Below are 14,048 nucleotides of genomic sequence, written 5' to 3' on the forward strand. Positions count from 1 at the left end.
ACAGTGCCGGCAGCAACCCATTTGGTTGCACTACTGAGGTCACGCTGTGGGCATGCCCTGCACCATCTGTTCCTACTGTGCACCTTGCTGACTATGACATGTCTTCCATTGCATCCACCAACACATAACCGTCCACATAACTTCTGCCAGACGATGCACTGCCGCAGTCTCTCCTTACAAGCTCCACACTACAGGTGGGGGGCTCTGTGTGGTGTAACATCTCTGACTGGAGATAAGGAGAATCACTGGTCCAGAAGGCAGAGAGAGTTAGTATGCTATGTATGCTCATAATGATTACATCAGTTATGTATATTGTGCTTACCAATAAATAACATGGAAATCATACCTCTATACTGTGTCACTATTCTGCCATCACACTACTGGTACTCCATTGTGGTGAAATTTGATGCTGGTGTGACATCATAACCCAACTCACAGCCTATAGCCTTTTTTTGGACTTGTCGACACCTTCTATCTGAAGTATCACTGACCCTTAGGTTGACATCACAGGGTGCCATGGTTTTACACTATTAGAGAGGAAGGTTGTATGCACCTCTGATCCAATTTCAAACTTCTGCTTCATAATATGAGAGAATTACAGGGTTTCAAAAAGTGACACTTTAATTGTGTTGTGCAATGTAGATTAATGGTCTGAGATACATTATCAAATTAATTCTGTGCTCATCTGTCAAGGTGTAATGTTACAATTGGTTGCACTATTGTTTTTGCATCTTGCAGTATTGTGAGAGGAACAACTGACTTTTGAACAAGTGTCACTTCCAAGGGCAGCTACATGCACGTGCTTGTTTCAATTCCTATTGTTAGAGTCAGCAATGAAGAGTTGTTTTACTGAGTTGTTTTACCCACTATCTTTTTGGTCATTGAAGCACAAGATGTTATGAATACTGGTCACTTAGTGCATTCTTCAGTTATTAGATGTCCAACATCATAAATCCTCTGTAGGCTATAGCACCCTTCTTGAAATTCTGGATATAGTACCATTACAATGGAGTTATTTCTGAGCACTTTTGAACTTTGTATCTGCTTAAATAGCAGAGAAGAATTTTTTCTACAAGTAATGTACTATTTACCAAGATTTTCATGGAGTTGTGTGTCCCAATGACCCACTGCAAAATTTTATGGATGCAGATTATTGAATGCTATGAATGTGATGAACAATTACCACTACTTTCAGCCATTCATCAAATTCTATATATCCCTCCAAGAAGGAGAACCACCGGAGACGTGCAAAAAAGGAGAAATAACGCTTAGAAACTTCATCTGTATACGGTAGTAAAATAATCTATTACTACACTGCTCACACACAAACTAAATGTCTTCTAGTAAGCTAGAATGACAGTGGTTAATTTGAAAAAGATCTGCTGCTTCCTTAGTTATATTAAGTAGCTGCTGATTACCTTCTAATGGTAGTTTAATATTTACACCAATGCATTGAGATTTTTCAAAGGAAAAAGAGGAAAAAGCTAACTACATCTGTAACATCTGAGGCCTGTTTACATCACACCACTACTTGTCATGCAGTTTTACAATGAATATTGCTACTTGTCACACAGCTAGCAGGAATACTTAATCTCTGAATTTACAATTAAACAGTTAAAGGAGAAAAGAACTACTACTTACAAAAGTGTATCTTCTTTTACATGTATCTATCAGTAGTACTGAAATTTCACACGTCTCATAATTTTAAACAAATAATTTGTACAATGAATAGCCAGTTCCTGATAAGAGAGCAAAGCAAGAGAAGAAGATAACTTGTTGAATATATAGAAATAAGAAACCCCTATCCAGGAGAAAGGGAGATGAGAAAACACAAAATTTCTCAGACAAACGTTACACTAGAAATGCAGCTACTCAAATGGAGGAGAATCATTCACAACCGACTCAAAAAGACAACTTAAATCTGTATCATATTTACCAAACTTGTAAACAGGCAATGAATACTGAAAAAAGGTAAAGAATGATTTCAACAAAGCAAGGGACTAAAACTCAGTATAATGGTGTATCAATCACAACTGGTGAAGATGGAAAAAACCACAAAGCACAAGCTCTGTGGATTCAAGTAGAGGTAAAAGAAGAGAACCACCTGCAAAATCAAATATCCAGTTCAACAGAACAGATGTTGACACACTTTACGTTCTTGAGTAAGCATCATCAAGAGTTCGCAACACAGATACTGAAACAGATAGAAAGCACTTTACACCTTTAAATGAGAAGAAAGTGGGCACTGAAAGAGCAGGTTAAATAACTAAGCAGCAGGAGGAAATCATATCACGTCAAAATGTAAATATACAACAAGCCTATGAGGGGTGTGAAGAAACAATCCACCTTGCCAGATTGAAAGAACCATCAAAACTGCAAAGCATGCTGAGAAATATAGAAAGGACCAAACACTGAAAAGCTATCACACAAAGTCCTCCTTCAGATTCACTCACTCACTCACTCACTCACACACACACACACACACACACACACACACAGACACACACACACACACACAGTTTAGTTTACTCTTTGAATGTATCTGTCTGCCACTGAATTCCTCCTTTATGTAGTGAGTAGCAGTCTATCCTGATTCATATTGTCACATAGAAGAAGGTGTAATTAGATGAATGACAAACACTAACTTCACATAGCAAAGGTTTATTCAGCACTTGCACATACAAGAGCGCGGAGCAAACTGCCTCCGGCCAGAATACATACAGTATATATATAGCTACAAAACATTCCAGTACAATGATTCTTGATATTTGTGGATAATTCTAGAATGTACTCAAACCGAATATAGACATTAAAATTGTATAGTCCAGGTGAGTTTTGAACTCACGACCCTCCATGCAACAGTTTAGTATCATAACCACTACACCAAAGTGCTACTCAACTTCTTCTGTGACATTGTTCCCTCCTTAAAAGAACAGCATCTCGGCATTACGTCCTCCTAATCCGGGAACGAGTCATCGGTCCTGCATACTAAGAAACTCAATGACTGATGCTCGCCCTGGCGGTGATCTTCTCAGAACTTCTTTTGCCGCTATGCTCTTCATCACCTTTCCACTTGTTGCCTGTCACTGGAGCTTCGTATTTACCCTGGGTGGCAGGGTCCTTGTAGGGCTTCATTCGAATGATGTGGACCGTATCTCTGATCTTTCTTCATCTTGCATCGGGGCCGAAATCTTCAACTTCATAAGTAACATCAGACAACTTTCTTACAACCTTATAAGGTCCAAAGTAGCGCCTGAGGAGCTTCTCAGAGAGACACACCTTCCGAACAGGAATCAAGATCCATACGAGGTCACCCGGCTGGTAGACAACAGGGCAGTGACTCGCATCATACCTTCGGCGATCGTTTTCTTGAGCCTGCAACCTGTGGAGTCGGGCTAACTGCCAAGCTTTCTCAGCTCTGGTTAACACCTGGCCGATGTAGTCATCATCCACATCATCAGGATGTAACAGAAACACAGTGTCCATCATCATAGTTGCCTCACGCCCATGCACCAGGAAAAATGGCCGTAAATCCTGTTGTGTCTTGTTTGGCGATGTTGTAGGCAAACATCACGAAAGGTGGCACCTCACGCCAGTTGCTCTGCTCGACATTGGTGAACATTGATAGCATGTCGGCCAAGGTCTTATTAAGGCGTTCAGTAAGCTCGTTAGTTTGCATATGGTAGGCAGTCGTCATGTGATGAGTAATGTTGCAGTGGCAGTTTCTCTCTGTCACAAGATTTGATTGAAAAACTTTCCCTCAATCTGTAATTAATGACCTTGGGGCACCGTGTTTTAATACAATATGATGAATTTGGCTACCTCGGATGCTTTGGATGTTTTCACAGCTTTTGTAATGGCATAGCGTGTCAGATAATCAGTGCAAACAATAATCCATCTATTGCCACTAGCAGATGTTGGAAATCACCCGAGGAGGTCAATCCCAACACCCTGGAAAGCCATTTCGGCTGGTGGAATTGGTATGAATCAGCCAGGTGGTTTCTGAGGAACTGCCTTTCTCCTCTGGCACTCTCTACAGTGCGACACATAGTGATGGACACTCCTAAATAAACCTGGCCAGAAAAATCTCTTGCGGATTCCACTGTAGGTCTTAATAAATCCTAAATGTCTGGCCTTAGGTGTGTCATGGAATTTCTGTAGAACATCTAAGCGCATGTGTTTAGGAACTTTCCAAATGGATCTAAGTTTTTCTTGCCAAGTAATCCATTAACTACCTTAAATTGTCCTTTCACATTCTCTGACAGATTTAAGGCAAGCATAATTTGAGATATCTTGGCATCCTTATTCTGCTCAGCAGAGAGATCCTGGAGTGCAGTGAGACAGTCACTATCTTCATCAAAGTCTTGATGGTCTTGCACAGGGTTTCTTGAGAGTCAGCATCTTGGTGTTTTCTTCGACTTTTGTACACAATGGTAATGTCATACCCTTGAAGACGTAGTGCCCACCTGGCGAGTCATCCTGTTAAATCATTAAGAGCTGTCAGCCAACAAAGTGAATGATGGTGCATAACAACTGTGAATGGCCTTCCATAGAGATACTGTCGAAATCTGCACATGGCCCAGATCACAGCAAGACATTCTCTTTCTTTAGTTGAGTAGTTTCTCTTGGCTTTTGTAAGTGTCCTAGAAGCATAGGCTATAACCTTCTCTTTTCCATCCGAAATTTGCACCAGAACACAACAATCTCATACCCACTGGCATCTGTGTGTAGTTATGTAGGTGTTCTCTCATCATACATACCAAGTACAGGGTCAGTCATCAGAGCTTTTTTGCAGCACATCGAAAGAATCTTGTTGAGCACTACCCCAGATAAATTTAGCATCTGCTTTTAACAACTCTTGGAGTGACCTGGCTTTGATACAAAAGTCTTTGATGAAACAATAGTAATAAGAACATAACCCGAGGAAGCTTCTCACATCTCTAATACTTTTAGAATAAGAAATTCCATTATAGATCTCACCTTTCCTGGGTCTGGCCACAAACATTCATTTGACAAGGTGTCCAAGAGACACTTTCTTGGATTAAGTTTCAGTCCACCTTGTTGGAGACACTTAAGAACGGCCCTCATTCTTTTTATATGTTCATCGAATGTCTCTGAGAACACTACAATGTCATCTAAATAACAAAGACACGTCGTCCACTTCAGGTGCCTTAGAAGATTATCCATCATCTATTCAAAAGTTGCTGGTGCATTACACAAATCAAATGGCATTACCTTAAACTCGTACAAGCCCTCAGGGGTGATGAATGCAGTTTTCACACGATCAGCCTCATCTGCTTCAATTTGCCAGTATCCCGAGTACATGTCCATGGTTGAGAAGAACTTAGCCCCCTTCAGACAATCTAGCATATCGTCAATTCGTGGAAGAGGGTAAACATCCTTTTTAGTTATCTTATTAAGCTTCCTGTAATCAGCACAAAAGTGCCAACTGGTGACAACCATGGGCTCTGAAAAGGCTGAATGATGTCATTCTTCATCATTTTCTCTACCTCGTCGCGAATTATTCAACGTTCCATTGCTGACACATGGTATGCTCTCTGACTTATTGTTTGACAGTCTCCAGTGCTAATCCGGTGCTTCACTGTCAATTTGTCTAATTTGCTCTTCACCTGTGGACTGAAGCATTCAGATGACTCTTGAAGAATGGCAAGTAGCTTCTTCTGTTGTTCCTTAGTGAGATCTGGTGATAGTCGAGCTAGAACATCTTGTCTCGTAGTGGTAGTGCTAATTTTGCCCACAGACTCGGCATGGGAGGTTTCTATGACGCTCAGCTGTTCTTCAATTAACAGCTCAATGTTTGCTACACACATGCGTCTTGGAAGGACCTGCGGTTCTCAGCGACAGTTAACTATCCACAATTCACCGAATCCGTTCTTAAATGAGACGACAGAGGGTGGGATGACCAAGTTATTCTTCAGTGGTATGCTTCTCTTACATTCCACTACAAAATCCATGGGTTGGTGCATGGCATGACATGCAACAGTTACCTTTCTAGTGCTGACTGCAGGAATGATCACTTCATCCAGCACACATAGTTTCCACACACTTGGATGCGCATCTTCCTGCCCACAGTATCTCATCTCGTCTAGCATAATCTTCGAGCGACCACAATCTGTAATTGCCTGAGAAGCTTTCAAAAAGTCCCATCCGAGAATGATGTCATGACTAAACTTTTGTAAGATAATGAATTCTAACGGCTGTGTATGGCCACTTATACTCACGAGTGGTAAATCTATCTGTAGGTTTTATGTATTTTCCATTAGCCACCTTCAGCAGAGATGTTTTGTTGTCGTCGAATATGGTTTTCTGCAACTGGCGGTGGTACTTCTCTGAAACGACTAAATATGATGCTCCAGAGTCCACAAGAGCTTGGGCTGGTCAGCCAACCATGGGGATATCGACATAGTTTCATATCATTTTTGTAGTGATTGACGGCGGAGGATTTTTCTCTTCAGTGGCCTCACCTCCAAGGAAGGTCGCACCATTTAGTTTTCCTGGCTGCGGTGGCTAGGTGATCAGCTGGAGCTTCTAAACAGCAATGGAGACCTTGATTGGCGTGTTGGGGAGCATCCTTTCCAGTGGTTAGCTTCCTGCGAAGGTGACCTACGTCGTTCTGCACCCACATTTTCTTGTTCGTCGTCCGGGAGTTGATCTGCTAAGATCGGTCTGCTGTCTTCTGGCATGGGCATCATCAACTATCCACCACCTTTCTCGACAATAGCGCACCCCATGTCCCATTCGTCTGCAGTGGAAACATACTGGTTGGTTATCCTGGGTCATCCAGATGTCAGTTTTCCTCGGTGCCCAAGCAGGTTCCTCATGCTGCATTGTAGGAACTTAACTCCACCTGGGTCTCGACTTTTTCACCATTTTAAAGGGAAATGAATGACAAGAGATTGGGTTCAATGACTGTTCCACTTCCTCCCTTATGACCTCTTGAATCATCTCAGGTTTTTGCTCGCCTGCAATCCAAGTGCCTTCTGAACTTCCTCTCACCATCTGACGAAGAACACTTGTGAAATCCATTGCTTCCTCCATCACAGACATTGATACAACATTTGGAAGCCGTTCAAACTTCTTGCATGTAATTCTTTTTTGATGCATTGTCTCAATGTACTGGCACCATTTTATGAAGCTGTCTGCTGTCGAAACCTCCTTCAGGAGTAGGGCTTGATACACATCCTCAGCAACACCCTTCATGAGACGTGCTTCCTCCTCCATTCTAGGATCCACTTTTTACACAACTCCAAGACGTCTTGAATATAGGATGCTGTAGTTTCTCCTGGACGCTGTGCCCTGCACTTTAATTTATTTTCAGCCTTGCACTTCTGTCGTTGTGTGTCGCCGAAATACTTGTGAAGTTCCACCTGGAATACTTCCCAGCTTGTGAACTTCTCCTCGTTGTTCTCATACCATTGCTTGGCAGTGCCCTCCAAGTAGAAAAATACATTAGTCAAACACACGGTGTCATCCCATTTCTTAAATTTGGCTATACGCTCATATACCTTCAGCCACTTGTTTGGATCTTGGTCATTGTCACCAGAGAACCCAGAAGGATGCCTCATGTGGTGGCACACAGTTGCTGTCATCATAACGTCGTCTTCTTCTTCTGCCTCTGGTAGATTGCGATCTGTTGAATATGGCTTGAACTCGGGTTTCTTGCCACGTAAAAGGTGGCTCTATTGTGGCCTGACGGGAGCCACTGTGTCGTCGATAATGTGCGCTGCCACAAGTTCCAATACCCGGCGTCTCCACCAGAATAATGTCACGTAGAAGAAGGTGTAATTAGATGAATGACATACACTAACTTCACTTAATGAAGGTTTATTCAGCACTTGCAGATACAAGAGTGTGGAGCGAACTTCCTCCAGCCAGAACACATACAGTATATATACAGCTACAGAAAATTCCAGTACAATGATTCTTGATATTTGTGGATACTTCTAGAATGTACTCAAACTGAATATAGAAATTAAAATTGTTTAGTTCACGTGAGTTTTGAACTCACGACCCTCTGTGCAACAGTTTAGTATCATAACCACTACACCACAGTGCTACTCAACTTCTTCTGTGACAATATTATTATTCCATCCTCGAATTTCCATTGCTTGATTTTGGCTAGTGGCTTTCCTTCCATCCATCAACCCATTGCTGTTTCCATTTGTTACTGCTCTCTATCTTATTAGATAACTCAATGTCCATCTTTTCTTTCTCTACTTTCCAAAACCCCCTTGTCACTCATGAACAGCACATGCTTGTCACCCACTCACCAAGTACTGTGCGATGCACTGACTTCCGAACTACCCTGCAGCAATGGTCTCCTTTGATTTTTCTGGTCCTTAAGCATCATCCCACCAACTCCCTTCTACCAAGAGTATTTTCATGTGTTTTCCTTGATCTGCCTTCACCACATGTGTGTTCTCATACTTTGATTCAACAATTCTGCTCCCTCCCCAACATTCAAGGCTATGTGTGAGCAATTTGTGCTTGCTGAGTGAGTTTTTGTTTTTCTAAATATGAAAACCACACTTTGTCCAACGGCTAAGACTATTTTTAAATGAGCCCATCTGGCGGTCAAAACCTCATCTTTGTGGTGAGCAGTTATCTATTCTAATTCGTATTGCTGTTATTGCATCCTGGATTTTTATTGTTTACTTTCAAATGTTCAATACAACCAAGTGATATGTTACAAAAACTCCCAAAAATGTAATTGTCCCTTACAAAAATAAGTCCTCCAAAACAAGCACATATCTTCCACACTTGGTTACCTAACACAATATGAAATGTATAGATTACTACTCACTGCATTGAGTTGCAGACAGGCACACCAAATGTATGCAATTGGATACTATTAAGCTGTTGGACCACAGCCTCCTTCAGGAGCACAAAGAGGATTACATGAAAGATGGGTATGTTGCAGGTCACTTTTAACAACTTATTTCTTCATTGAAGACATCACCTACAAAATATACATTGAACAGCCATGGGCAAAGGAATGGCACTATCCTATGCTGACCTTTACATGGGCCATATAAAGGAATTCTTACTGACCACACAGAGTCCCAAACCCATCACCTGGTTCAGATTCATTGCTGACATCATCTTGATCTTGAATGAGGGTGAGGACACACTATACACATTCCTCCATGACCTCAACACCTCTCCCCCATTTGCTTCACCTGATCCACCTCTGCCTAATGAGCCATCTCCCTTGATGTTGATCTCCACCTCAAGGTGGCTACATCAATCCACATGAATGTTACCAACCACCTACAATACCTCCATTCAGACAGCTGCCACCCATTCCACACAGAGAAGTCTCTTCCATACAGCCTAACCCCTAATGATCATCAAAACTGCAGAGACAAGCAGTTCCTCTCCAAATAAGCTGAGGGTCTCACTGATGGCTTCACAGACTGGAACTACCCTCTTCACCTTTCCAGACACAGATCTCCCACTCTGTCTCCACAGTCACCTGCCATTGTCCACATACCAACTTAACTAGCCACAAAAAGAGCCTCCTCCTACCACCACCCTTGTTGCTTAGTGAATAAGCAGTACTATCCACTCAAGACTGGAGCAACTGAACACACACTCTGCCAGCATTTCCACTACCTTACCACCTTTTGTTTGATCCTGAAATGAGAAATATCTTCCTTCCTACATCCCTCCTACAGTGTGTTCGCTGTCCATCCAACCTATGCAATGTCTTTGCCATGTGACTCACATTCCGGTAATATATATAGAGCCACAACCCGCCCCAGACGTCTTCCCACTACTACCTACTTCAGTTCTATCACAAGCATCTCCTGCCCATTCAAAGACACAGGTTCATGTGTGACAGCAGCCATCTGGACTACTAACTTAGCTGCAATCACAGTGTGGCATTCTACATGAGCATGAAAATTAACAAACAAGCTATCTATCTGCACTAATGGCAACCATCAAACTATGGACAAGATGCAGTTGCCAAGCATGCAGCCTATTTTAATCACTGCTTCACAGCCTTTGTAAACTGCATTCTTCCCATCAACACCAACTTTTCTGAATTGTGCCAAGGGATCTCTCCCTCCAACATATCCTTTGTTTCACAAGCTGCAACATGGTCTCAGCTTAAAACAGTGATCCAGGAAGTGTAGAACGAATTTATTTTATTTCCACCAATGATCACAAAACTTTTGGTCATTAGACTATTGGTTTCAGTCAGCAATGACCATCTTCAGATCTGCAGCAAGTTGGGAAATGGAATACAACCAGTGAACAGATTATGCATTAGAATAATAAAATACGCCATAACAAAAAATTATTAGTTTCATGGATATGAAAACATACACTTAAAATATGACAAGACATACCTATTTTATAAGCTGTCCTAAAATAATAAAGCCATAGTGGCATTGTCACAAAATATACACAAGCAGCATAGCATCATTGCACATATTTAAATATTTATATCCCACCAGTACATCCACACAGTCCTTTCCCCTTCTCTACAAGGGGAAAAATATCACAATGCCAAAAACCATGTCAAACTGTAGATTATGAGGTAGATTTAAAGCTACCAGCATAGACAACTAGCAGCTTCATGTTAGCAAGATAACACAAAAAGTACTTCAAACATGACCGGGTGAAAACAGAGTCTTGCATAAGCCAGAATTCCTCTGTAGTTTACTCTCAACAAGCATGGAAAATACTAACTGCAACATCTGCAAGATGATCAAATTGTTGGTTTTCTACTGGGCCTTATAATGTTTAATTTTTTCTGTATGTACTGTAACACCTTAATATTATTTTATTATACTGCGCACTCTGTTCTTTATTGTATCAACTCATATGTTTATCTGATGACACCCACATGAAATTGTAGTATATCTGGATGAATAAAAGAAATGAAATTTCATTTTTTCCATAAGAGAAAGTTTTGTTGGATTTGTTTCTCTAGTTTTCATCTGCAGAAGACACACTACAAATGATGCTTTTCGATTTTGTAATCTGAGAGCGCTCCGATAGTATTAGTGGATGACAGGTAGAGATTGGACTGAAGCAAACAAAACTAAAGTTTCAACAACAACATTCAACCTGGCATCAATTCTTTTTAACTACGCAACCTACAGGAATGGACTAGAAATTTAACTACCTATAAGATGCCTTTACAATAGAACACTGAGCATGAGCCACTGCCTGCAATCTGCTTACTGTCAATAAGAGAAGCTTTCTGGTCTCCCTATCTTTCTACCATGGACACTACCAGTTGCTGCAATGTTTGCTCCATGTCAGACTTTTACCAAAATGCTACAACACAATTTGAATATATATTTTTCTTACAAACTCTTGCTCACAGCTTACTCAGTTTGCCTCACTATGACAACCATCCTGATTGTGGTCTCACTTGGAAGTGTAAATGGTGGTTCGTACATAATTAATACCTCTTCATTAGTGGAGGGCTACAGGAATAAACAATTACATCTTTCAGTACAAAGTTATCAAAAATTACAAAAAACAAAGAAAATACATTTACTTTCAAATAACAAATCTGATTATCATAATTAATAACTGTGCAAATATAGTTACCTTAGCATCAGGGTACATATCATGAAAATATGTTGGCAGCCATGATAATAAAAGAAAAAAACAATTGTTCTGGCATGTATGTCCAAGCACACAAGACCTGCAACATAATTTCTCTATATAACACATTCATAAGTGTTCAAAGCATTTATGTTCAATGATGTACATTATCGTTCTGTACTTACCAGAAAGAAAGATTTTTAAAAAGTCTCATCCATGGTACTGGCAAGCTTTCTTTGATATAAAGAGGTGGGTGTGGCTTTGAAGGCAAATACAGGTTATTTTTTCTTCTGCTTAGGGACAGGGCATAGAAATTTAGTAGAAGTATCCATAATAAAACAAGGGAACCTAAAAAATAAAAATGATAAACACGTTAAAATGGTGTAATTGTTATCCGTCATGGAATGTTTTACAACTAAGTTCATTGCACAGATTGAAAGTCTAGATTTAATTTGCTCACTTAAGAACATAATGACCTGTCAACCCAATGACTATCATAAGCCACATTTATGAGGCTTTACTCCAGTATTGTGAGGACTGAGTCATAGTCTTGGCTAAAGCCATCCTCACAGGGGACGTGTTTCTCACTGTGAAGCATGCCAGATGTGGTTTCCATCATGGTTGGTGCACACTCAATAATGAGCTGGTGTATCATATGGGACATGATCCTCATCATGATTTGCAACTGAAGCACTCTCCAGTGGATGTTGTTAGCTATATCTGAATCATAAACCACACAGGTCATCTACAAAAACGGACAGGCATAAAACTTCTGTGTTAGCTTTTTGAAATATACATTTGCTTTCTTTTCTTTGCGCTAGCCATGTTGCCCTGTGTGACGAATACATTAATAAAATTTCAATATTCATGAACATGGGACAAGTGGAAAGAAAAGTTTGAGCCTTGCACTAGGTGACACATGTGAGGGTTTGTGCTCCTGTAAAGATACTTTATTTATATGCTAATAATAGTTAGTTTAGAACAAATTAATCATTAAACTAGTATATTAGTTTGTTTCTTCAGCTTACTATTAAAGGTTTCACTTTTCTTAACATATTATTCCAGAAAATGCAAAACATTCCTGAAGTTGGGTTGTAGTTATATTTTTATTTACATTTTGGAACAGTAAATTTAAAGGATCCCATTTAATTGTTCTTTTTTCCTTTCCAGCAGTGTCAGTAGAATGTATCCCTCCATTATTAAGTTTATGTTTCCTGAAAGTAGTGTAAGTCTTAAATTAACAATGTAAGAAAATACAGCTTGCTACTTACCTTAAACAAGACACGTCAAGTCACAGACAGGCACAATTAAAAGGCATTTACCTAAAGTTTTTGGTCACAACCTTCATCAATGAAAGAGGATACACACAACCTTTCACACACACAAGCAAGCACACCTCATGCACACATGACCGCCAACTCCAGCATCTCGAGCTGGAAGAATATGTTGCACCATCATCCTATATGCGGTCTCCTTTACAGGCAAACGAATCTTTCCTAAAATTCTCCCAATAAACTGAAGTTGACCATTTGCCTTCCCTACCACAGTTCTCACATGCTCGTTCCACCTCATATCACTTTGCAACATTAGGCCCAGGCAGTTACACGACTTGACTGTATCAAGTGGGACACTAGTACTACTGTATCCGAACGTTACAGGCTTGATCTTCCTACTCATCCACATTAACTTACATTTTTTCACATGAAGAGCTATCTGCCATTCATCACACCAACTGGAAATTTTGTCTAAGTCATCTTGTATCTTCCTACAGTCATTCGACTTTGACCGTACCCCATGGCATCGTCAGCAAACAACTGCACATTGATGCCCACCCTGTCTGCCAAATCATTTATGTATGTAGAGAACAACAGCAGTCTTATCACAATTACCTGGGGCACTCCTGACAATACTCTTGTCTCTGATGAGCACTCACTGTCAAGGAGAACATACTGAGTACTATTATTTAGGAAGTCTTCAAGCCACTCACATATCTGTGAAATTATTCCATACGATCATGCCTTTGTTAATATACTGCAATGGGGCACCATGTCAAACGCTTTCCGGAATATCTAGAAATATGGAATCTGCCTGTAGCCCTTTATCCATTGTTCGCAGTATACCATATTATACGAGTGATATTTTCTCCTGATTTGTGGACATATTTCGAACTGAGAATGTATTCAATGATTCTGCAGCAAACAGAACTTAGGGATATTGGTCTGTAATTTTGTGGGTCCATTCTTTTACCCTGCTTATATACTGGAGTCACCAGCACTTTTTTCCAGTTGCTTGAATCTTTGTGCTGGGTTTGAGATTTACGATAAATTCAAACTAGGTAAGGGGCCAATGCCTTCGTTAAATCAAATTGGGATTCCATGCAAACCTGGTGATTTATTTGCTTTCAAATCTTTCAGTGGTTTCTCTACACCAGGTATGCTAATTACTAATGTCGTTCATAC

At 40.5% G+C, this 14,048-nt stretch overlaps 1 protein-coding gene across 2 annotated transcripts in view; it reads right to left on the reverse strand.

The window, feature by feature from the left end:
• The window catches only part of LOC126161554 (solute carrier family 17 member 9), a 112,295-nt gene that overhangs the window by 49,192 nt on the left and 49,055 nt on the right, over nucleotides 1-14,048 (reverse strand). For both annotated transcript variants that reach the window (XM_049917490.1, XM_049917488.1), the window contains exons 4-5: nucleotides 11,775-11,937; nucleotides 11,593-11,689 (exon numbers count right to left, since the gene is read on the reverse strand). In XM_049917490.1, coding sequence (XP_049773447.1) covers nucleotides 11,593-11,689; nucleotides 11,775-11,937 — 260 coding nt within the window. The remainder of the gene's footprint in view (nucleotides 1-11,592; nucleotides 11,690-11,774; nucleotides 11,938-14,048) is intronic.

This window comes from Schistocerca cancellata, chromosome 2 (assembly GCF_023864275.1).
Source record: "Schistocerca cancellata isolate TAMUIC-IGC-003103 chromosome 2, iqSchCanc2.1, whole genome shotgun sequence".
In the NCBI taxonomy this organism is placed as follows: domain Eukaryota; kingdom Metazoa; phylum Arthropoda; class Insecta; order Orthoptera; family Acrididae; genus Schistocerca; species Schistocerca cancellata.